General features: G+C 33.5%; 14 protein-coding genes and 1 pseudogene across 15 annotated transcripts, besides 5 other annotated features; 7 read left to right on the forward strand and 8 right to left on the reverse strand.

The window, feature by feature from the left end:
- Positions 1 to 7325: part of a mobile genetic element that runs on past the window's edge.
- Positions 407 to 1273, reverse strand: TVAGG3_0886550 (organellar and viral DNA polymerase type B; the record flags this gene model as incomplete). Its single annotated transcript, XM_051250670.1, has 1 exon — positions 407 to 1273. One exon carries the CDS (start codon positions 1271 to 1273, stop codon positions 407 to 409), a length of 867 nt encoding a protein of 288 aa, XP_051086145.1.
- Positions 2427 to 3287, reverse strand: TVAGG3_0886560 (uncharacterized protein; the record flags this gene model as incomplete). The annotated part of the gene is made up of 1 exon (XM_051250671.1): positions 2427 to 3287. One exon carries the CDS (start codon positions 3285 to 3287, stop codon positions 2427 to 2429), a length of 861 nt encoding a protein of 286 aa, XP_051086146.1.
- Positions 3325 to 3909, reverse strand: TVAGG3_0886570 (His-Me finger endonucleases family; the record flags this gene model as incomplete). Its single annotated transcript, XM_051250672.1, has 1 exon — positions 3325 to 3909. The coding sequence occupies one exon, from the start codon at positions 3907 to 3909 to the stop codon at positions 3325 to 3327; it is 585 nt and encodes a 194-aa protein (XP_051086147.1).
- Positions 4061 to 4282, reverse strand: TVAGG3_0886580 (phage tail repeat-like family; the record flags this gene model as incomplete). The annotated part of the gene is made up of 1 exon (XM_051250673.1): positions 4061 to 4282. The coding sequence occupies one exon, from the start codon at positions 4280 to 4282 to the stop codon at positions 4061 to 4063; it is 222 nt and encodes a 73-aa protein (XP_051086148.1).
- Positions 6211 to 7060, reverse strand: TVAGG3_0886590 (annotated as a pseudogene). The gene has a single exon. A coding segment is annotated over exon 1 (850 nt).
- A 983-nt stretch (positions 7326 to 8308) lies between the features above and the next one.
- Positions 8309 to 8551, reverse strand: TVAGG3_0886600 (serine threonine-protein phosphatase family; the record flags this gene model as incomplete). The annotated part of the gene is made up of 1 exon (XM_051250674.1): positions 8309 to 8551. The coding sequence occupies one exon, from the start codon at positions 8549 to 8551 to the stop codon at positions 8309 to 8311; it is 243 nt and encodes an 80-aa protein (XP_051086149.1).
- An 18-nt stretch (positions 8552 to 8569) lies between these two features.
- TVAGG3_0886610 (uncharacterized protein) lies at positions 8570 to 8932 on the reverse strand (the record flags this gene model as incomplete). Its single annotated transcript, XM_051250675.1, has 1 exon — positions 8570 to 8932. The coding sequence occupies one exon, from the start codon at positions 8930 to 8932 to the stop codon at positions 8570 to 8572; it is 363 nt and encodes a 120-aa protein (XP_051086150.1).
- Positions 8933 to 11428: 2496 nt separating this feature from the next.
- Positions 11429 to 11465: a mobile genetic element.
- Positions 11466 to 11767: 302 nt separating this feature from the next.
- Positions 11768 to 12739: a mobile genetic element.
- Positions 12740 to 12915: 176 nt separating this feature from the next.
- Positions 12916 to 13699: a mobile genetic element.
- Positions 13700 to 14453: 754 nt separating this feature from the next.
- On the forward strand, positions 14454 to 16646 carry TVAGG3_0886650 (serine-type endopeptidase protein; the record flags this gene model as incomplete). The annotated part of the gene is made up of 1 exon (XM_001298696.2): positions 14454 to 16646. One exon carries the CDS (start codon positions 14454 to 14456, stop codon positions 16644 to 16646), a length of 2193 nt encoding a protein of 730 aa, XP_001298697.2.
- Positions 16647 to 17151: 505 nt separating this feature from the next.
- TVAGG3_0886660 (pantothenate kinase protein) lies at positions 17152 to 17984 on the forward strand (the record flags this gene model as incomplete). Its single annotated transcript, XM_001290384.1, has 1 exon — positions 17286 to 17957. A coding segment is annotated over one exon (672 nt), but the record flags the coding sequence as incomplete, so codon positions are not given.
- Positions 17985 to 18296: 312 nt separating this feature from the next.
- TVAGG3_0886670 (phage tail repeat-like family) lies at positions 18297 to 18806 on the forward strand (the record flags this gene model as incomplete). Its single annotated transcript, XM_051250676.1, has 1 exon — positions 18297 to 18806. A coding segment is annotated over one exon (510 nt), but the record flags the coding sequence as incomplete, so codon positions are not given.
- A 446-nt stretch (positions 18807 to 19252) lies between these two features.
- TVAGG3_0886680 (uncharacterized protein) lies at positions 19253 to 19615 on the forward strand (the record flags this gene model as incomplete). The annotated part of the gene is made up of 1 exon (XM_051250677.1): positions 19253 to 19615. One exon carries the CDS (start codon positions 19253 to 19255, stop codon positions 19613 to 19615), a length of 363 nt encoding a protein of 120 aa, XP_051086152.1.
- Positions 19616 to 19633: 18 nt separating this feature from the next.
- Positions 19634 to 19876, forward strand: TVAGG3_0886690 (serine threonine-protein phosphatase family; the record flags this gene model as incomplete). Its single annotated transcript, XM_051250678.1, has 1 exon — positions 19634 to 19876. The coding sequence occupies one exon, from the start codon at positions 19634 to 19636 to the stop codon at positions 19874 to 19876; it is 243 nt and encodes an 80-aa protein (XP_051086153.1).
- A 410-nt stretch (positions 19877 to 20286) lies between these two features.
- TVAGG3_0886700 (uncharacterized protein) lies at positions 20287 to 20727 on the reverse strand (the record flags this gene model as incomplete). Its single annotated transcript, XM_001293826.2, has 1 exon — positions 20287 to 20727. A coding segment is annotated over one exon (441 nt), but the record flags the coding sequence as incomplete, so codon positions are not given.
- Positions 20728 to 21600: 873 nt separating this feature from the next.
- Positions 21601 to 23881: part of a mobile genetic element that runs on past the window's edge.
- On the forward strand, positions 23288 to 23689 carry TVAGG3_0886720 (uncharacterized protein; the record flags this gene model as incomplete). The annotated part of the gene is made up of 1 exon (XM_051250679.1): positions 23288 to 23689. One exon carries the CDS (start codon positions 23288 to 23290, stop codon positions 23687 to 23689), a length of 402 nt encoding a protein of 133 aa, XP_051086154.1.
- On the forward strand, positions 23709 to 23864 carry TVAGG3_0886730 (uncharacterized protein; the record flags this gene model as incomplete). The annotated part of the gene is made up of 1 exon (XM_051250680.1): positions 23709 to 23864. The coding sequence occupies one exon, from the start codon at positions 23709 to 23711 to the stop codon at positions 23862 to 23864; it is 156 nt and encodes a 51-aa protein (XP_051086155.1).

Here is a 23881-nt window from a genome sequence, read left to right on the forward strand (position 1 = left end):
TTAAAAAAACTAGCTTTTATTTTCTATCTTAAGGAAATTCATGAAATTTGTGCTGAATTCAGTAAAATATATTTTAGGCGACCAGGTCACTCGGTTAAATGAACTTCTCTGAAAAAGTGTGACAACATGACATTTTGACAACAACACAGGAAATATACTTCTTCGTAAATGTTTTGTCAAGACTTCATCGTAATGAGCGTAAATCAGACAAAAATATATTTTAGGGTAGAAGGGTATATCTACCCCGTTTTCTACCCTCATTTCTACCCCATATGTCCTTACTGAAAAAGTATGTGTTCCATATGTCATTTTACTCAGAATTTTACTCAGAATTCAATAAAAATATATTTTAGGGTAGAAGGTTAGATCTAACCTCATTTCTACCCTCTTTTCTACCCCAGTTATTTTATAAGCGTTTTACATGGTAAACATTGTGAATTCGTGAAATTCTAAACAATTTCGTAGCTTCTATTTCTTCTGTCAGTACATCGAATGTTTTAACAATGCCGAAGGTTTCTTTATATTTCTTCTTGACATCTGAAAGAAGGAAATCGTCAGCTGTTGGATAGTTTTTGTTTAGAAATGTCAACATGTCCATTTTATCTTCTGCTGGTTTCTCTACTTCTTTCTTTAAGTCAGCATAGTCGTTTCGCATACGTTCTATCTCTTTGACGGAGTAGTTATATTTCCTCATTGCTGCTTTACATTTTGAACATTGCGGGTTCATTTTTGCGTTATATTCTGAAACCTTACCTGCTAGTATGACTAAGGCGTCAATTGCTCTCTTTAACTCAAAAGTTGCGGGTTTTATCTGTTCATTCCATATCTTACCTCTTCTATCTTTATCTCTTATCTGCCATACACATTTTGCAACTAACGAAACAAAGTTATCGTAGGTCTTAAACTCCCCAGATTTGTATATGTCAGAGATGTTCTTATATACCATATCGCAATCTTTGTCCATGACTTTGTGGTTGCAATGAAATCCAAGAAACTCATAGTTTACCTTTCGTATGAACTTCTTTATTTCTACTGAGTCAGTTGCTTTGACTTCTATTTCATCGAATTCTGGAATAGTAAGCTTTTGTTGTTGGATTTCAGGAAGTTTAGGTAGATGGTCAATAATATCCTGCATTTCATAAAGATACTGTTCATTTGTTTCATCTTTCGCACTACAGTCTAAATTATTTGTTAAAAGTTCTTGCTTTATCTTCTGGATTTCTGTTTCGAAAGTATATGAAGAAGGAATGAAGCTTTTCATCTCTACTAACATTGAAGTTGGGTTCATGACTAACGAGTTTGGTGCTGTTGTTGCTAACATGTTCTTACAATAAAAATAAAAAAATATTTTTTTAAAAAAACCAACTTTATTTCTATCTTAAGGAAATTCATGAAAATTCAAGAGTTTTGTGTGTTTTCTACGAGGGTAGAAAAGAGGGTAGAAAACGGGTAGATATACCCTTCTACCCTAAAATATATTTTTATTGAATTCAGCAACAAAATTCAAGAGTTTTGTGTGTTTTCTACGAGGGTAGAAAAGAGGGTAGAAAACGGGGTAGATATACCCTTCTACCCTAAAATATATTTTGTGCTGAATTCAATAAAAAAAAATGGTTCATTTACTCACAATATTTTTGTACAAAACGACCCCAAACTTTTAACTTCTTTTCTGCAGCTTCTAATGTTATCTTAGCGAGTTCATATTCTCTAAATTCTCTCTTTAAATCTTCTTGTTCCCATTGGTCTGGTTCGTATGGAGAATCTCTATAACCAGAACATATCTCACGTTCATGTTCTATTTTTTTCATGCATTTTTCTAACTTCTTGTTCAAACAAAGGTTTTGCATTCTCTACTGTATCTTCAAGTTCTTCTTCATCTAACTTCTCATGAACTTTCTTGTCTATGGAGTCCATAATTTTTCCAACTGCTATACAATATTTTGGAGAAGCCCACATTGCTATATAGTTTACGAGTCTTGGGTCTACATACGTTCCTCTAACCTGTTTGATTTCATCAGGAATTCCTGCATGAACCTTGTATAAAAAGCAACCCGCGGAAAACAGCGGGTTGGTATATTCTTCACAAAATGCCGTATAATACTCTTCCCAGGACTTATTTTCCAACAACCTTCTAAAGTCTTTCCCAAACTGCTGACATATCTTTGTTGCGTTAATATAACCATCCTTGTCTCTACGTAAGACTTCAATACCGTTATAAGTGCCTTTTGTGAATGTTTCGCCATTAGATTTGTTCGTGAACGTTTTTGCTTCGACTGACATTTCTGTTCTTACATACAAAATAAAAAATATTTTTTAAAAAAACTAAACTTTTTTTCTATCTTAAGGAAATTTCATGAAAATTCAAGAGGGTAGAAAAGAGGGTAGAAAAGAGGGTAGATATACCCTTCTACCCTAAAATATATTTTTCAATACTTTTTCAGCACTTTTCCGTAGTTGTATATGAAAGACAATTCGAGATAAAAGTCATAGTACAATGGTATAATATGCTGCACACCGTTTGTTGTGAACCAAACTTGAAAGTCAGAGAAACTGTTACTAGGTGGTTCGTAGAATTTAGAAGCAAAGTCATAAAAGTCCTTACCGATACAAAGAAAACTGTTGTTGCTTGAACTGAAACTTGCATGACACATAACATTTTGAGGGTCAAACACGTTTCTATAAACTGTCAAATCTGTTGGTGGGCGTATAAATTTAAACGGACCGTCAGGTGGCAATGGTTCGTTCTGGTTTAGTAACCGAAGAAATTGTGCCCAAGAACGTTTGTCTACTTCCCAAAATAAAAACTGTGTACTTCTTGGAGGGTTATTTTCAATCCTTTGAAATGAAACTGTGGAGTTCATCTTGTCATATTCTAGTTTCAGATAGTATGTTCCATTTAGTAAAGAATCGTATTTTTCTTGAAATTCCCAGTAGTATTTGTTTATTTGAGTTTGAAAGTCATTTAGAGTTTTTTCAAGGTTTTCGTCTGAACGAATTGTAAAGATTCTCATTTCGTCAAATTTGTCTATTAGACCATCAGAATCTTTATACTGCCCATGAAAATATACTGCGAACATAAATGCGTTAGTTCTTTTTGAAAACAAAACTCTTCTAAATCCTATTGCCTTTGCATCTGAAGGACTTTGAAGCCAACGAATTGGAAAGTCAAACCTGTAAGTACGGGATGAAATTTCTTCATCTGATATAGTCCTACCGGCGTTTGTAAAGATATAGTCTAACGGTTTTGTATCTGCTACATTTGTTCTTTGTTTTTCAACCTGAAACATTTAATATATGTAAAAATATACTGTTTTAAAAAATGTTTTAAAATGGTATGCCATATAGCTTCTTGAATTTGTTAAGATATAGTCTAACTTTTTTTCCATCTGTATCTCTAGCGTTTACATAAGCACAGCCTTCCTTAGTAAAACATACTTGTAATTTTCTATAGCTTACGCCGGTATAAAAGTAGAAAGAGTCTTGTTCTTCGCTATAGTAGTAAAACTCAAACGTATGCTTGCCATAGTCTGTAATTTCAATTGCTTCATCTTCTAGTTCGTCGACAAATTCGAATACTATATCTCGAAAATTGCTTTTGTTCTTATTGTTTTCAGAACAAGTGACCCAACGTAAATTTTCAAGTCTATTGTCGTTTCTTATACGGTTTATATGGTCTACAAAAGGTAGATTGTTAGGATTCGGTATAAAATGAGTTGCAATGACAACATGTTTTAAATAGTGTTTTCCACCAATCCTCATCCTAGCATATCCGTCATTTTGCTCCCATTCGCTTAAAACTCTTTTTGTCTTTTTGTTTCTGACTTCAAATGACTCACAACAGTGAATTTCATATTTCTCATCTAACAAACAAGTTTCCCAACGGTCTTCTCCAACAAACTCAGCGTACATTTCAAATAAAATAAAAAAATGTTTTTTTAAAAATATTTTGTTTTAAATGGTATGCCATTTCATATTTCTCATCTAACAAACAAGTTTCCCAACGGTCTTCTCCAACAACTCAGCGTACATTTCAAATAAAAATAAAAAAATGTTTTTCTCTTTACTTTACGTAACCACCTGCTGCCATAAGTCTTTGACGCCAACCCATACCAGCTAATGAAGGTTGACTTTTAGTATTGAAACTAAACTTTGGTTTTGGTTTATCTTCAGTTTTTGGTTTTTCTTCTTCTATCGGTTTTTCGTCACTTTTCGGTTCATCTGACTTTACCTCACTTGCAGGTTTAGTTGTGTCGTCAACATCTTCGTAAATATCATATGCCATTTGTTTTTGTTTTCCTTTCAACTTTTTGTGTTTGTTGTAAAGTTTAGAATATTTCGACTCTAAGTCAATGAGATGTTCTATAATGAACTGTTGGTCAGTGAAGTAAACTTTTCCATCTGTTGTCTCGAAAGCTCCTTCAGACTTCAATATTTTATTTGTGAGAGTCTGTTTCTTTTTTGAGATACTAGCCGTTCCATTTCTATGAAAAGTGACTTTGTAGTTAGGGTTTGTATTTCCAGACCTGGCACTTTCTATTATTGAATTTTTCTCTTCATCTGTAAGTTCTTTGACAGGTTTTGACAATTTCTGAACTTTTTGTTTGTGGTGTCAAATCTACGGTTTCAACTTCTTCGGTCATTTCATCTCAGTAAAAAATTTTAGTTTGGTTTGTTTTCAACTGGTTGTTTAGGTTTTTTAAGTCGGTCTAAAACTTCCTGAGGTATAGGAGAACTTGACAAACACGTGGTGTAACTGCTGGAAGTCGACAAATCCATCTTGAACCCATTTGTCTCAATGCTGTATTGTTCATTTCATCTCAGTAAAAAATTTTACATTCCCCACGTTTGAGGTGGTTGAGGTTGGTTATTGTTTACCCACTGTTGTGCATGGTTATATCCTCTGTTAAAGAATCTTTCACCTTGCCATTGGTCCATATAGTGTCCTGCTTGGTTATAGTAGTCATTTGCTTTGTTATAATAGTTTCCTGCTTCTCTTCCTACATTGTCCATCCATCCTTGAACTTTTCCTCTTGTTTCAGGATTTGGAATAAGATTTGCTGCATCTCGTGCTACATCCCAACCTTTCTGTACAGTTTGTATAATAGGTTGTGCTTTCTCTTTAAGTATACCTAATGTACTCAAAATCTTCCTTCCAATTCCAAATGCACCTCTAGCTATTGTTCCCACTGCGGGCAAAAATCTGGATGCAACTCCTGCTAATGCGCCAAATAAACCCATTTCTTACAGGGTAAAAATGACGAATTCAAACAAGGACCCCTATGTTTCTAAGGCAACAAAGAAAGCACTCATGGTAAAAATCTTTAGTTCAACACCAAATGCTTGGTTTATGGATATCTTGGAAACATTCCGAGGTATAGAGAAGATGGACCACCATACTGGCTAATATTTGTCGGTCAAAACACAAGATACTGTGAAGCCATACCATTACAGTCCAAAAATATTTAGATGTGAAAACTGCTTTGACAATCTTCGTTGACAAATACCATCCAACAAAACTGACATCTGACTGTGAACGTTCTTTCAAATCAGACGATATTAAAAACTATCTGCGTTCAAAAAATGTAAACCAATATTTCATTGTCGACAAAACCATTCTGCTCTTGGTGTCATTGACAGTTGTATAAAAATCTTAAGAGACTTAAACCAACCACAAAGTGGTGAGGTAGATGAAATGTCATATGACGACAAATATAGACATTTCTCCATGGCAAAGATGAGACAAGTTTTTAAATATTTACAATAGCCGTAAACAAAAAGGTTTGGGAAACCACTCCCCCGAAGAAATGAAAAACAACCCTGACTTAGAGAAAGACTATATATTTAATAGTTTAGTCAAAAGAGACAAACAAGAAAGAATGCCAGGCTTCAAACTTAAGAAAGGTGACAAAGTAAAAATAGAAATACCTAAACGCGACCCATATGAAAATACTATTGACTATGACAACAATGGGAACTCGACAGGTACTCACCTTCGTGTTCGTAAAAATAGAAGAAAGTATACAAGAGAATATTATGAAGTTTTAGGCAAACATGGCAAAATGTACACACTGCAAGCAGAAGATAAAACTACTATTGTCAGACCTCGTTTTCAAACTTGTTAAGGTTCAAGGTGGTATACTTTCAAAGACAGTTTCCTAACAAATATAAGACAACTCCTGACGAATATGCTAAAGAAGTTGAAAATGACGACTAAGCAATTCTATACCATGCGTAAACTGTCATGTAAGGTGGCATGTAGTCTTTACTTTGTCCCGTTGTTTGTGTATATCCTGTAACGCGATGTGTATGGTTTCCATCTCCCTGAGTGTCACCCAGAAACAATTTATAGCAAACTGAACGTCGTCTTTAACATCATATCCTTTACCTTTTTTCATTGCTGACCAATCCAAAATTTATGCTTATGCCAACCTGCTTGAGATGTACTTAAATCTATGTAGTGACTATGTGCAGGTAAATTTTCACCTGAAATCGTTTTACTTCCCCCTGTTTTCCTTTGAAGAGTTTGCACAATACAAAAACCTGTCGACTATTTGAGTCCAAGTTCCGAGACCAAGTACTACTTCTGGTCTGGTAGAGTTCATTGACGTGTGTAAATAGAACCTATAGGATATAGTGTTTGAAGTATTTCTGTCTTTAACTTTGAAGCTCTTTTTGTCAGCTTTTTTATCATATAAATCTTGAGCAGTGAATTTAACTTTTTTTTCATCCTCCATGACATAGACATTTTCTACATCTAATGTATCTCATCGTTGTTATGTCTTCTTCCGATGTTAAACCTTGTGGAAAGTTAGGAGGTTTCCAATTTAATACATCCCCACCAGTTTCTTCAACCGTTCCTTCAATATTTCTATACCAACAGTTGCGAAGAAATCGTGTGTATGTCCAAACGTCACTTTTCCTGTTTAAGGTTTCTTGTAAGTTTGTAATATCAGATATGGTATGTGTATGAGTCTTTTTAGAATATTTCTTTGTCAGCTCTTGTCACTTCACTTGACATTTTATTGTCAACATATGTTTTGTCAGCTTTGTCATCTAACATTGCTGGTAGTTCATCTACGTCATAGATTATGTGTATGATTTTTTGTGGGTATGTTCTATCTGTCCATGCGAGAATATAGTCTCTTGTTGCATTCTACATACTCTTTGTCAGCTTTTGTTGTCAATATCTGCCTTCAAAAGAAGTTCATCTATAGGTTTCTCGTTTAAATTTTTTGTTGGATTTATACAAACAGTATGGTTCTTACTGTCTTTGAAAACAGAAACTCGTCTGTCATTGGGTTTATCGTCAGTTTTAAGTTTCCTTCTTTCAATGACTCAGATATCTTAGAATAGTTTGAAAAGTTGTGTTGTGTTCTTATTTAGAGCTTGTACAATGAGTTGTCGGTTGTGTTGTATTTCTCTCATAGACGCTGTTTCTTTCGACATTTTTATTCTATAAAATATGCTTTCAATAGAAAAAGAAAATTCTAGAGTTGCTACAACTAAACCATTAGATGAACTTTTTACCAATGTCGGTCAAAAGTTTGAGACAGAGACCGTAAAGCATGAAGGCTATCGTTTGACTACCCGTTAAGATGGCTAAGAGACCCATCCGTCACAAAAGCTATTGGCTTTCGTAGAATGAAGTTCATTTCAGAGCCATACATGGTTTCCCATTTACGGTCGCTTTTGAAATTCGATACTATAACAAAGAGAAACGTACGTATGAGAAAATATTGAACAGGGAAAACTTTTACAAGTGAATTTGCTTGTAAACTTAGAAACAACTCTTCAAGCTTTTCAAGAAAAAATAAACGATATCTATCTCGAATATGCAAAACAGTACAACTTGACGAAGGAGAGTACCATCTCGATATTATATATGACAGGAAAAATGCAACTGTTAAAATCAATAGAATAGAAGACCTTGGAGAAGACGTTTATATTTCTACAAAATATAACAACTTGGCATGGATAGATTTATGAGGATGTTAAATCAGCCTGCAGCATATCCAGTACACCCGAACTTTTATGAAGCGAAAACCCTAATGGAACATATGAAAATGTTTTCGACTCAGATGCTATTATAGTTCATGCTTCATTTCTGGCGCCCAAAACTCTTTTTTATGCTTGGCAAATGACTTTAACGAAAACCTACAAGCTATATAACCACCAAGTGGAAGTATTTCAGACTTTCAAGTATGGTTTACAACAGATGGAAGAAAGAGAATAGTTCCATTATACCATGCGTTTTACTTAGAACTTAGTCTCATATACAACTACTATCGAACGGTAAAAATATAATCTTTTAATACGGTTGAGGTGTTGGATTTGGTTGCCAACTAGACTGTGGTGCAGGTTCAGGCTGTTGTATAACAGGAGCTTGTTCTTCTGGTTCAGGGTCTTTAGGTATAATACCAACGAACTGACCTACTCTTTTACCAATATTTTTGACTCCGTTCCAAATTCCTCTTCCGACAGATTTTATTCCATTCCATATACCTCTTCCAACATTTCGAAAGAAGTTTCCTATTCTTCCAAAGAAACCCATTTTACTATATGTAAAAATCTAATGTCCGCCTAGTCTCTTACGTTTCCTGTTGAGTTCCATAGCATTCTTTAACTGGAGCTCATACATTCTGTTTCTCCTCTGGTAGAAAACATATTCTGGGTCAACTCCTGTGTTCGCGTCATCTGCATAAAGTTGTTTATATCCCACTTCAGGGTTTGTATAAAACTCTTTCCATCTCATATTTGCATACCATGGTGGTAAGCCTAACGCAGCGTCATTTGACATGGCAGTTTGCATTTGTACATCTGTTGGCACTTGACCATAGTTTGCCATTGCAGTTTGTATTCTAACTTCATTTGGAATATTCTCTGGGTTTGGTTGTCCAGGTTGCTGTGCATTCGCTAAGTTCTGTGCGTCCATTTAATATTAGATAAAAATATCTCTTACGAGTACATATGCTGAACATTTGCAGGCATTGGTTCATCTTCATATTCTCTATATCTTTCTGCCACGTCAAATAAGTAAATGACACAATGGAAAAAACCTAAAACAAGTAGTCCTATTTCAAACCACATTTACTTACTAGTAAAATTTCTTTGTTATGACACTTTCTCCAGTTTATAGGACCTCTCTCATATTCTATCTTATCGTATCTAAACTCATAGTCATGTATGTCCTCTAACCATCTCATGACACTTTCCAAACCACTTTTATCGGATGTAAAGTAAAAGCATGGATGGTTATGTAAAACGTCTAAAGTTTCTAAAGAGTCTCTCAAAGTCCAGTCTACTTGGTATTGAAAATCGTATGTGTTTATAGAACGGCGGGTCCACTATAAAGAAAACATTTTCCTTGTTTTTTATATTTTTCATACAACTCTGTCCAATGACATCTCACAAACTCTATACCCTCAGTATATTTTTCTATGTTCTCTTTGAAAACATTTGTATAGTTAAGATATAAAACGTTTGACATAAGTGTTTCAATGTCATGAACTCTTATAGAACCACTATACAATAGTCTAGAAGATATACTATCCCAGTCAATATACTCTGCTTTTTCAAAACCTCTCTGACAGTATTTTTCTTATCTAATGGTATACGTTCCATCTTACCTATAGGTATCTTTTCTTTCAACTCACTCAATATTTTATTTGTGTCTGGTATATGTTTGAGACGGTTCATATAGTTGTCGAAGTCATTGCATATAATCTTTGAGTCAGGAAATACAGTATGGCACAAATGGGATATATAGAAACTTCCACCGAACAAATCTACAAATGTTAGACCATTCGGTAGTTTCTTAAGTTCTCTCAATAGAATATCTTTACATCTACTCTTATTTCCAAAGAAGGGTAACGGTGGTTTTGTGAAATTCATTTTATATATATATAATAAAAATGTTTTTACCTGAAAAGTGACAGAAAAGTGACAAAACATGAAAACATATATATTTTGTGAAAAGCTCCTGGAAGACCCGTATATATAAAGACTTCAGATGGAACACATACTTTTTCAGTAAGGACATATGAGGTGAGATGTCACCTGTTTTCTCACCTCATTTCTCACCCGTTGAATTTTCATGAATTTCTTCGTAAAGACTTTGTTGAGACTTCTTCGTAAAGACTTTGTTGAGATTTCTTCGTAAATGAGTGTAAATGACCCAAAAATATATTTTAGGGTAGAAGGGTATATCTAACCTCTTTTTAACCTCTTTTCTACCCTCTTGAATTTTCATGAATTTCTTCGTAAAGACTTTGTCAAGACTTCATCGTAAAGACTTTGTTAAGACTTCTTCGTAAAGACTTTGTTGAGACTTCTTCGTAAAGACTTTGTCAAGACTTCATCGTAAAGACTTTGTTGAGATTTCTTCGTAAATGACCCTAGTAGTATATTTTTGGTGTAAATTTCATGAAAATTCAAGAGGGTAGAAAAGAGGTTAGAAAAGAGGTTAGATATACCCTTCTACCCTAAAATATATTTTTGGTGTAAATTTCATGAAAATTAAAGAGGGTAGAAAAGAGGTTAGAAAAGAGGTTAGATATACCCTTCTACCCTAAAATATATTTTTGGTGTAAATTTCATGAAAATTAAAAGAGGGTAGAAAAGAGGTTAGAAAAGAGGTTAGATATACCCTTCTACCCTAAAATATATTTTTGGTGTAAATTTCATGAAAATTCTGAGTAAAATGACAGATGTTTATATGACACTTTCTCCGGTTTATAGGACCTCTCTCATATTCTAAACATCTTCGGGGCTAGAGGGCACGAAGTGCCTGGAAGCCCCACTACCTTTTTTTAATTGTTATAATTTAAATGAAGAAGTAATTTAAAACGATTTTATTTATGATCAAATTTTATATATTTTTTTGGATCAAATCCATTTTAATAGAATTTATATACCATTCATCTATTAGTAAACACTACCGTATATTATTTTTTAAGCTATCTTATTTTTTGAAATTTTATTCAAATCTTTGGTCGCAAGAAGAATTGCATGATAAATAAAAACATTTAATCAAAGTCAATTTTATTTTTCATATTCAAATGGACTGAGTGTTAACATTTAACATTTTTTGCTAATTGTCGTCAAAAATTAGGCGTAAAGCAAAAATTGATATTTCATATGGTTTTATGATAGATAAGCATTATATTCCCACTCATTATATTCGTAAATTTTGAGGTTTATCCTTCGCTTTTAAGATCATTGAATTTGATTTTTATATAAAATAGTTATATATTAGAAAATAATATGAGTTTATGTGATATTATTTTTCAGAAGATTTCATTCTATATGCCTATGAAAAGTACTCTCAAAACTAACTTTTTCCTAATTATAATTAAATCTAGAATATTGTATTATGCTTAGTATTATTTCATTTTTCTCATTCAATTTAGAATTTACAAATGTCAAAAAATTGAGAGCTGTCACTTTTGATGAATTTCTGTTTATTACACTTTAAAATGTGACCGGTGACGGAAATCCATGGTAACCAACCGCGGTTCCCGTTTGGAATGCCATAATTGTGTATCTAAAATAATATGATTATCCTTATTCTGTTTTTTCCAAAATTCTTTTAAATATCTTTTTTGGTTAGATTACTTTATACTTTTTACTTTTATTTTTTAATTTCAAAAAAATTTGGTGATTGTTCTATTCTGTTACAATGTGCATTATCATATTCTAATGAATTATTCATTACATACATTTAAAAAAACTTGTTAAAAATGAAATTAAAAAATTATGTTTATTATTACGCTGTGAATGTGTCAACAGCGGTCATGCCTGTATCTGTATCCCATATTTGCCACAACCTTTCTGTATCTGCATTTGTGTATTTCGGTTTCAGCTGATACATTTGATTTGGCGTGTAATTTGTTCCAGTTAATGGATTAATTAGGAGATCTTCATGCGGTGTGTTATTATTGTACTCCCAAATAAAGGCAGGAATAGCCTGAATGCTTTGGCAGCGCTCCAATGTCGGCCAGAATCTCTCAATCTTCCCATTTTGCTAGGGAGAATGAGAGTCTGTATGCCGCCATTGGACGCCCCAAAGATCAAGTAGATCTTGAAAGGCGCCCCTATTTTCTGAACCGTTGTCGGTCCAGAAACAATAAGGGGCGCCAAATTCAATGAAGGCGGAAGCCGCAACGTTCGCTGTCGTCGCTGACAGCATATCTGGTATTTGTATACACGCTAGGACTTTGCGGCTAAAATTGTCGATTATGCCATAAATATACTGGCCACGAACACCCCTAAAATAATGAACATCTGCGTGCCAGATAAGATTGGGTGAAAGCGCCCAATATCTTACTGCTGTTTCTGGCCCGGCATGCTCTAATCGCGTCTTGGTGAAATGATTTTCTTTGAAGTATCTGCGTACTTCTCTATAAGATACATCAATTTGTTGTAATTTCAAATGTTTCCATTGTTTTGTTTGACCACAGGGAAAGGCCCAGTGATCATGTATCACAGCAAGAGCTTTGATTTGGTCGTAGGGATTGACCCTACGACCTTTCTTGCCTTTAGGCAATGGGATATTCTGTAAGCTAAATTGATTTTGTAAAAAAGATTTTGAAACATCTAAATATTTTAAATCATTTGATTGAAGGGTTGGGGCGATGGGAACATGGGTGCAAGCTTCTTCCCATGTCATTTTACCTTCTTCAATCTGATTGGAAATACCAATTAGGTAAATTCGATCGACATACCCTTTGTAAGGATTCATTTTAATGAAGTACGTTAACAATCAAAATATTCTATAAGTGTCTAGTATGGAATTCAAAAGAATAAAGAAAATGGTAACGTAAATAAACGTATTATGAAATAATTTATAATTAAAATGAAAAAAAGAAAAAATAATAAGTAAAGTGACTGGAAATGAAAATGAAAATCAGTGTACAGTTTTATTTTTTTCTCGCTGTGAAACGTATTCGGTCTTTTTTTTAAAAATTAATTTTTTGTTAGAGATAAGAGCTAAAACTCGGTAAACAACTTCTTTATGTCTAGAAAATTCTATCTTGCCTTTTATTTTTTTCTCGCTGTGAAACGTATTCGGTCATTTTTTTAAAAATTAATTTTTTGTTAGAGATAAGAGCTAAAACTTTGCAGACAACTCCCCCATGTCTAGAAAATTTAACATTCGTCTCCCATTTTTATATATTTGGTTTAGAATGTTCGAAAATGCGTAATATGGTCATTTATATTATTTGAAAAGAACCTTTTTTTAATTCAATCTGATCTCACAAAATACTTTAAATTACAAACCTTGTCGTTTGAATAGATAATTAGTATTAAACTCAAATAACTAGTTTATTTTTGAATAAAAATTATTTGAATTTATTTAATTTTGTGAATTTTCCTTCAAAAATCAAGTTTAAATATCTTATTTGGCATATAATTATAAATACAATGAAACATATTCGAAATTGAAAAGAATGACTTTTTCTGTTCTTTCAATCATTCAATTTGAATTTTGCAATATTGGATTTCTCATTAAATAGCTATTAAGAACAACAAGCAATTTAACTTACTTTCAAATTTATTTGTGTTATATTCACTCTTCTCAAAACTTATAATTTTCGGCTATAGCATGATTATATGCTATATAATATAATAAACCTATAATAGTATCATTCTTTCAATTATTTGAAGAGAAAACCGAAAAAATCTATTTTCGGTCTATAACACTTCTCAAATATAAGTTGGCCTATTCAAATAATAAAATTAAATAATATTTAAAATAATAAATAAAAGTGATTGAGGTCATAGCAAAACGGCTGTTTCAGTCATTAATTCTTAAAAATAAAAAGGGTAAAAACTAAATAAAATGGGTAAAATTCAATAGTGTCTCTGCTATCGTTCAATTTGAAGGTGTATTTTGAAACCGCAAGACACATTGAATTTTTGAATAGTGTATTATGGTTTGACAGACACCAATCAAAAAAATAAAATGATATTTATTTTCAATATATAAGATTCTTATATAAAATATAAATATTTTATCGTTTTATTTTCTTGTTTTAGAAATGTTTTTTATTGAAAAATCAGTATAACTAACTCCAAACTAAAATTTTTGATTTAAAGACACTATGATTACACCAGGCAAATCTTCCAAGACACCTATCGTCCGGAATCTGACAACCCTAGAATTTTCTCTCACAAATTATTTCAGAATAATTCGTTTTATAACAACAAAAATTAATTAGTTAAGCATTTGATATTACCCCTAATGTCTATATTACTAAATAAACTCGGCATTATTTATTTGAATCCATTTGAAATATCAATTATTTAGCTTTCAATTTATTTAATTTTATCAAATTGATATAAAATTATCAAAAGCAGTGATTTAAAACAAGCAATGTCTTATAAAAAGATTATGTTAGAAATGATTTGAGAGCGGAGTTTGCAATTTTGATTATCGCGTGAGCAATTTTAAGATGTTTTATCTATTTGTAGCGTGGTGGCTTAAAAATTCGGGAAATGATGAATACGGTGGCTTAGATGGTGAAGATATCAACTGGTCTGGGCATGCATATTACGATAAATACACAGGGAAAGGAATCACAATTGCCGTAATGTCTGATGGAGCGCTTTTCGATCATGTTGCATACAAAGATAGAGCAATCAAAGATCAGTTTATTAATATTTATACAAATGAAATCATGTTGACAACGAATTCATCACATAACATCGCAACTGCATCATTAGCTCTAGCAGCAGGGAAAAGAGGTACAGAATTTGAAGGTGTTGCTCCAGGAGCAAATGTTGCATCTTATTTTTTCACAAACTATTCCATGCAAGCAGAACACCTTCAAACTGTGATGTGCCATCAGAGTTTGAAGTGGAATATATCAATCCTTCAATATCTTTACATTGAGAAACCGAATGGATACGTTCAATACGTTCAACCAGAAGTAATTCCTAAGGAAATTGCAGATGATTGTTTATATCATCCACAAGAAGGAAATTGGCCACATCCAATAGTGGTTCCAGCAGGAACTTTCTGCGCATCTGATCCTATTATGAGTCCACCTTCAGGTTGGCCACTAGTTTTTACAATTAGCGGTGTTACTAACAGAGGTCTTTCTTTATATCGTTCTGCTGAAGGTGCAAGTGTCTTTATGGTTGCTCCTGCTGCTGGAAATGCTCCTATTTTTACAGCTTCGCCAAAATCTACTAATTCAACAAATAAGAACTTCACATCGACTAACGCAAGTGCAGCGATATTCGCAGGTGGACTTGCTGTTTTATTAGAAGCAAATCCAAACCTAACATTATCTGATCTGTTTTATATTACTGCGTTTTCTGCAGATAAAGTAAATCCAAACACGATAATTTGGGACAAAAATGGAATACAACTTAATTATAATAGAAGATCGGGCTTTGGAAGGTTGAATCTGGGTAGAGCTGTTGATATCGCATTAAATTGGACATCAACTGGGAAATTTTATGAATACAAAGTTGAAAAAACTTTAAATTTAATTATTGAAGACCGTGAGCACAACGTTACTTTTGATTTCACAGAAAGAAGTGCGAAATCTGTTTTATGCGTCAGTTTATTCTTCAAATCGAAGAAATTATCATTTGGGTCGTTAAATCCACACATTATTAGTCCAAATGGAACAAGGTGTGAAATGAAAATATTAACAGAGGCAAACTTAACTTCAACAATAAACTCAGTTGAATTAATGGGATATAAATTCTTAGGTGAAAATCCAATAGGAAAATGGACAGTTTCATTTAGAGTCGCAGACAATGCATATCATGGAACAATAGAGAGCTTAGGTCTTAAGTTCTTCTATAACAAAATAGCTCCAGATATCTCTTTGATAAATCAAAGAATTGGTTGCCATTCACCATTCGAAGCAAATGTCTCCAAAATTACATTCAAAGAAGATAAAATTTATCTATTTGCAGCAACAGCTGCTGGGGTCAGAGTAAATGTAAGTGAAGATGTAAAAGACGCATACTACACAGTTTGGCTTGCTTCACCGGATGGAAATGATAGGATTCTTATTAATGCTAGTTTTAATGAGAAATTCAATTTGTTAAAAATAGAATATACTCCTAGTGTTTTCAGGGATAAACTTGATATGATACTTATTATTGATTCCATGGATCCTAAGTGCATCTTTTCATCAAATGTTTCAGTTGACTATAGTAATACTTTGGATGTTGGCTTATCCAATCCACCAAATGGAACAGTATACAAAACTGCAGATACTGACATATATATTGAATATGTTCTGCATCTTGATAGAATCATTTATGATGGATTTTCTACATCAATCGCTGCAACTATTATATCTCCTGATAGCAAGGCCATTCTAAATAGAGAATGGATCAGAAACACAGGAAATAGGTGGCTTATTAACATGATTCCTTCAACAAAGAAGTTTTATTTACAAATATCACCTACTTCAACTGAAAGACAAGAATATATCCATCCTATGACGATTAATTTATTTGTTGTTGAACAAGATGGCAAATATAGGCCCGATGCATTAACTCCTGTTCAAATTACTGAGATTGTGTTAGGTATTGTATTATTTGTTCTGTTATTGTGTTTCGGGATCTACAGATCTATTGTTTTGTTTTGCACCAAGAAATCATCAATTCATTTTGAATAAAGAAATCATGAGAATCTTTATATATTTTTCCATTAATAGTATATTAGTTAATAGATGCATCAATACAGAAAATCTTACCTTAGTGATAAATCAATGATTCAAAGAATGAATGATTAGATTTCATTCAATTAAGTTCAAAAAAGATGGAAAACCAGTGATAAAGTGTTATACATCAGCTTTATCTGCATTATGTTCGTTTAACTCAGTTATAACGTCGACGGTAATCTCAATTTCTCACTTTAAAGGATTATCCATTTTATTCACTGCAAAATGCCTTATTTGATCTCAAAAAGCGAGTTTAATGATGTTTTATTTTTCGAGCAAAAAATTCGAAGAGAATCAAATCAAAAAAAGTGACTACGGATTTTGAGGATATCGGAATTGTGAACTTTACATTAAAAGTTCTCCAGAATTTGTATTCATGCTTGGAGTAGATCTTGGAGGTTCATTTACAAAAATGTGCTTTATTGGAAAAGATGGAAATAAGCAACTATTCTGCATCCAACATTAATTGAAGAAATCAAAAATTTCTTTCAAACAGATGAAAACGGCGAATTAAAAATCGAACAAATTCATGAGAAAATCGAGAAAATATGCATAACTGGTGGTGGATCCGTTAAATTCCGTGAATTTTTCGAGCAAATTAAACCAAAACCTGTCAAACTCGATGAACTAGGAACACAAGCTTTTGGAGCTGCTCATTTACTTAAAGACCGAAGCAATGTTAAAATTTTGGGCCCTCAAATAGAAGATTTAATTCCTTGTATCATTATTTCAATGGGAACAGGCGTTTCATACTCTGCCCTATCGATTGATAATAAGGTGAAACATGTAGGTGGCTCACCGCTAGGAGGTGGAACCTTACTTGGCTTAGCAAATTTACTGATTCAAGTAAATAACTTCGATGAAATACTTAGATTAGCTAATATTGGCAAAACATCTACATTGGACTTACTTATCTCAGACATTTATGGTCAAAATTACGGAAATACTTTATTATCTGATGTTTGCGCTTCTTCTTTTGCCAAAGCATCAATAGAACATAAAACTGCTCCTAAAGAAGATATAGCTGCATCACTCCTTTCTGCAATTTGTTATTCTATTGCAGGTGGAGCTGCAACTGTTGCTAGAGCAGAGAAAGTAACATCTCTTGTTTTTGTCGGTGGTTTCCTCTCAATGGAGGGAAGTATCCCTGATTCATTATATAAGTCAGCTTCTTTGTTTAACAAAGAAATCTCATTAATTTTCCCAGAGAATCATAGATATGCAGGAGCAATTGGTGCAGCCTTGCGAGCATCAGAACTCCAATGATTCTTATCATTTGTCCCTAAAATAAATTATGTTTATGTATAAAATATTTCCAATTTTTTTTCTGTATGAATTCTATAATTCAATGACTACTTTGCAGCTTTTAATTGCATAATGCAATAATATTAGTTAATTTCTTTCTGTTTATTTTTTTTATCGTCGGAAATATCAGATAAAAATCATGTTTCATTCAATGAGAGTATTCAAAGTTTATGAAAAACTTTTCATTGAAAAAAAAAAAGGTACTGGGGCTTCCAGGCACTTCGTGCCCTCTAGCCCCGAAGATGTTTTGTCACTTTTCTGTCACTTTTCAGGAAAAAACATTTTTATTATATATATAAAATGAATTTTACAAAACCACCGTTACCCTTCTTTGGAAATAAGAGTAGATGTAAAGATATTCTATTGAGAGAACTTAAGAAACTACCGAATGGTCTAACATTTGTAGATTTGTTCGGTGGAAGTTTCTATATATCTCATTTGTGCCATACTGTATTTCCTGACTCAAAGATTATATGCAATGACTTCGACAACTATATGAACCGTCTCAAACATATACCAGACACAAACAAAATATTGAAAGAGTTAAAAGAAAAGATACCTATAGGTAAGATGGAACGTATACCATTAGATAAGAAAAATACTGTCAGAGAGGTTTTGAAAAAAGCAGAGTATATTGACTGGGATAGTATATCTTCTAGACTATTGTATAGTGGTTCTATAAGAGTTCATGACATTGAAACACTTATGTCAAACGTTTTATATCTTAACTATACAAAGGTTTTCAAAGAGAACATAGAAAAATATACTGAGGGTATAGAGTTTGTGAGATGTCATTGGACAGAGTTGTATGAAAATATAAAAACAAGGAAAATGTTTTCTTATAGTAGACCACCGTTCTATAACAACATATGATTTTCAATACCAAGTAGACTGGACTTTGAGAGACTCTTTAGAAACTTTAGACGTTTTACATAACCATCCATGCTTTTACTTTACATCCGATAAAAGTGGTTTGGAAACCGTTATGAGATGGTTAGAGGACATACATGACTATGATTTTAGATACGATAAGATAGAATATGAGAGAGGTCCTATAAACCGGAAAAAGTGTCACAACAAAGAAATTTTATTGGTAAGTAAATGTGGTTTGAAATAGGACTACTTGTTTTAGGTTTTTTCCATTGTGTCATTTACTTATTTGACGTGGCAGAAAGATATAGAGAATATGAAGATGAACCAATGTCTGCAAATGTTCAGCATATGTACTCGTAAGAGATATTTTTATCTAATATTAAATGGACGCACAGAACTTAGCGAATGCACAGAAACCTGGACAACCAAACCCAGAGAATATTCCAAATGAAGTTAGAATACAAACTGCAATGGCAAACTATGGTCAAGTGCCAACAGATGTACAAATGCAAACTGCCATGTCAAATGACGCTGCGTTAGGCTTACCACCATGGTATGCAAATATGAGATGGAAAGAGTTTTATACAAACCCTGAAGTGGGATATAAACAACTCTATGCAGATGACGCGAACACAGGAGTTGACCCAGAGTATGTTTTCTACCAGAGGAGAAATAGAATGTATGAGCTCCAGTTAAAAAATGCTATGGAACTCAGAAGGAAACGTAAGAGACTAGGCGGACATTAGATTTTTACATATAGTAAAATGGGTTTCTTTGGAAGAATAGGAAACTTCTTTCGAAATGTTGGAAGAGGTATATGGAATGGAATAAAATCTGTCGGAAGAGGAATTTGGAACGGAGTCAAAAATATTGGTAAAAGAGTAGGTCAGTTTGTTGGTATTATACCTAAAGACCCTGAACCAGAAGAACAAGCTCCTGTTATACAACAGCCTGAACCTGCACCACAGTCTAGTTGGCAACCAAATCCAACACCTCAACCGTATTAAAATTATATTTTTACCGTTCGATAGTAGTTGTATATGAGACTAAGTTCTAAGTAAAACGCATGGTATAATGGAACTATTCTCTTTCTTCCATCTGTTGTAAACCATACTTGAAAGTCTGAAATACTTCCACTCGGTGGTTCATATAGCTTTGTAGGTTTTTCGTAAAAGTCATTTGCCAAGCATAAAAAAGAGTTTTGGGCGCCAGAAAATGAAGCATGAACTATAATAGCATCTGAGTCGAAAACATTTTCATATGTTCCATTAGGGTTTTCGACTTCATAAAAGTCCGGGTGTACTGGATATTCTGCAGGCTGATTTAACATCCTCAAAAATCTATACCATGCCAAGTTGTTATATTTTGTAGAAATATAAACGTCTTCTCCAAGGTCTTCTATTCTATTGATTTTAACAGTTGCATTTTTCCTGTCATATATAATATCGAGATGGTACTCTCCTTCGTCAATGTTGTACTGTTTTGCATATTCGAGATAGATATCGTTTATTTTTTCTTGAAAAGCTTGAAGAGTTGTTTCTAAATTTACAAGCAAATTCACTTGTAAAAGTTTTCCCTGTTCAAATTTCTCATACGTACGTTTTTCTTTGTTATAGTATCGAACTTCAAAACCGACCGTAAATGGGAAACCATGTATGGCTTCTGAAATGAATTTCATTCTACGAAAGCCAATAGCTTTTGTGACGGATGGGTCTCTTAACCATCTTAGTGGGTAGTCAAAACGATAGCCTTCATGCTTTACGGTCTCTGTCTCAAACTTTTGACCGACATTCGTAAAAAGTTCATCTAATGGTTTAGTTGTAGCAACTCTTGAATTTTCTTTTTCTATTGGAAGCATTTTTTATCTAGAATAAAAATGTCGAAAGAAACAGCGTCTATGAGAGAAATACAACACAACCGACAACTCATTATACAAGCTCTAAATAAGAACACAACGAACTTTTCAAACTATTCTAAGATATCTGAGTCATTGAAAGAAGGAAACTTAAAACTGACATTAAACCCTTTAACAGACGAGTTTCTGTTTCAAGACAATAGGAACCATACTGTTTGTATAAATCCAACAAAAGGAACTTTAAACGAGAAACCTATAGATGAACTTCTTTTGAAAGCAGATGTTGACAACAAAGCTGACAAAGAGTATGTAGACGATGCAATAGCAAAAGAAGAAGAAAGAGCTAACAAAGCTTATGCAACAAAAGAACATACTCATCCTGAACTAGCAGACAAAACATATGTTGACAATAAAATGTCAAGTGAAGTGACAAGAGCTGAAAACGAATATTCTAAAAAGACTCATACACATTCTATATCTGAAATAACAAACTTACAAGAAACCTTAAACAGGAAAAGTGACGTTGGACATACACATACCATTGCAAATATTACAAACTTACAAGAAAAGTTAGATGGCAAAGCTGACAAAGAGTATGTCATTGAAAAAGTTCAAGAAGAACATGACAGAGCAGATGCAACATATGCAACAAAAGAGGATGTTGAAAATAAAGCTGACAAAGAAACTGTAGATATGTTGGCACAAACGGTTTCAAGTCATACCAGAGGTTTAATGGAAGATGGACAACAGTTGAAAGAGCTTGAAAAAGGTGTTACAGAGTTAAGGAATACAAAAGCAGACTCGACATGGGTAGCTGGATATGTAGATACAACAAAAGAATATATTTTCGCATGGACAGAAGGAACATACCCACAAAAACATCATACACATAGCATCTCTGACGTAAATGAACTACCAACAATGTTAGATGGCAAAGCGGATAAAACATATGTTAACGATGAGTTAGAGAAGAAAGCGGATAAGACTCATACACATACAAGTTTTACAAGTTTTACAGCAGATGATATTACACTAAACACAACCTTGCCAAGTAAAGCTCCAACAATACCACCGGCAACAAGTCTTGTAGATACTTTGATATCTAATGACAATAGTATTATACATCTAAGACAGGAACTCAAGGTGCTTAAACAAATTTTGCCGAATCTTATTTACCCGGTTGGCTCTATTTACACGTCAATGAACTCTACCAGACCAGAAGTAGTACTTGGTTTTGGAACTTGGACTCAAATAGTCGACAGGTTTTTGTATTGTGCAAACTCTTCAAAGGAAACAGGTGGAAGTAAAACGATTTCAGGTGAAAACTTACCTGCACACAGTCACTACATAGATTTAACTACAGCTGAAGCAGGTTGGCATAAGCATAGATTTTGGGATTGGTCAGCAATGAAAAAAGGTAAAGGATATGATGTTAAAGACGACGTTCAGTTTGCTATAAATTGTTTCTGGGGTAGCACACAGGGAGAAGGAAACCATACACATCGCGTTTCAGGTATACGCAAACAACGGACAAAGTAAAGACTACATGCCACCTTACATGACAGTTTACGCATGGTATAGAAATGCTTAGTCGTCATTTTCAACTTCTTTAGCATATTCGTCAGGAGTTGTCTTATATTTGTTAGGAACTGTCTTTGAAAGTATACCACCTTGAACCTTAACAAGTTTGAAACGAGGTCTGACAATAGTAGTTTTATCTTCTGCTTGCAGTCTGTACATTTTGCCATGTTTGCCTAAAACTTCATAATATTCTCTTGTATACTTTCTTCTATTTTTACGAACACGAATGTGAGTACCTGTCGGGTACTTGTTGTTGTCATAGTCAATAGTATTTTCATATGGGTCGCGTTTAGGTATTTCTATTTTTACTTTGTCACCTTTCTTAAGTTTGAAGCCTGGCATTCTTTCTTGTTTGTCTCTTTTGACTAAACTATTAAATATATAGTCTTTCTCTAAGTCAGGGTTGTTTTTCATTTCTTCGGGGGAGTGGTTTCCCAAACCTTTTTGTTTACGGGTATTGTAAATATTTAAAACTTGTCTCATCTTTGCCATGGAGAAGTGTCTATACTTGTCGTCATATGACATTTCATTTGCTTCACCACCTTGTGGTTGGTTTAAGTCTCTTAAGATTTTTATACAACTGTCAATGACACCAAGAGCAGAATGGTTTTGGTCGACAATGAAATATTGGTTTACATTTTTTGAACGCAGATAGTTTTTAATATCGTCTGATTTGAAAGAACTTTCACAGTCAGATGTCAGTTTTGTTGGATGGTATTTGTCAACGAATATTGTCAAAGCAGTTTTCACATCTAAAATATTTTTGGACCATAATGGTATGGCTTCACAGTATCTTGTGTTTTGACCAACAAATATTAGCCAGTATGGTGGTCCATCTGTTCTATACCTCGGAATGTTTTCCAAGATATCCATAAACCAAGCATTTGGTGTTGAACTAAAGATTTTTACCATGAGTGCTTTCTTTGTTGCCTTAGAAACATACGGGTCCTTGTTTGAATTTGTCATTTTTAACCCATAAGAAATGGGTTTATTTGGCGCATTAGCAGGAGTCGCATCTAGATTTTTACCCGCAGTGGGAACACTAGCCAGAGGTGCATTTGGAATTGGAAGGAAGATTTTGAGTACATTAGGTATACTGAAAGAGAAAGCACAACCTATTATACAAACTGTACAGAAAGGTTGGGAGGTAGCACGAGATGCAGCAAATCTTATTCCAAATCCTGAAACAAGAGGAAAAGTTCAAGGATGGATGGACAATGTAGGAAGACAAGCAGGAAACTACTATAACAAAGCAAATGACTACTATAACCAAGCAGGCCACTACATGGACCAAGGTGAAAGATTCTTTAACAGAGGATATAACCATGCACAACAGTGGGTAAACAATAACCAACCTCAACCGCCTCAAACGTGGGGAATGTAAAATTTTTTACTGAGATGAAATGAACAATACAGCATTGAGACAAATGGGCTCAAGATGGCTTTGTCGGCTTCCAGCAGTTACACAACCACGTGTTTGTCAAGTTCTTCCTATACCTCAGGAAGTTTTAGACCGACTTAAAAAACCTCAACAACCAGTTGAAAACAAACCAAACTAAAATTTTTTACTGAGATG

Source organism: Trichomonas vaginalis, chromosome VI (genome assembly GCF_026262505.1).
Source record: "Trichomonas vaginalis G3 chromosome VI, whole genome shotgun sequence".
Lineage (NCBI taxonomy): Eukaryota > Parabasalia > Trichomonadida > Trichomonadidae > Trichomonas > Trichomonas vaginalis.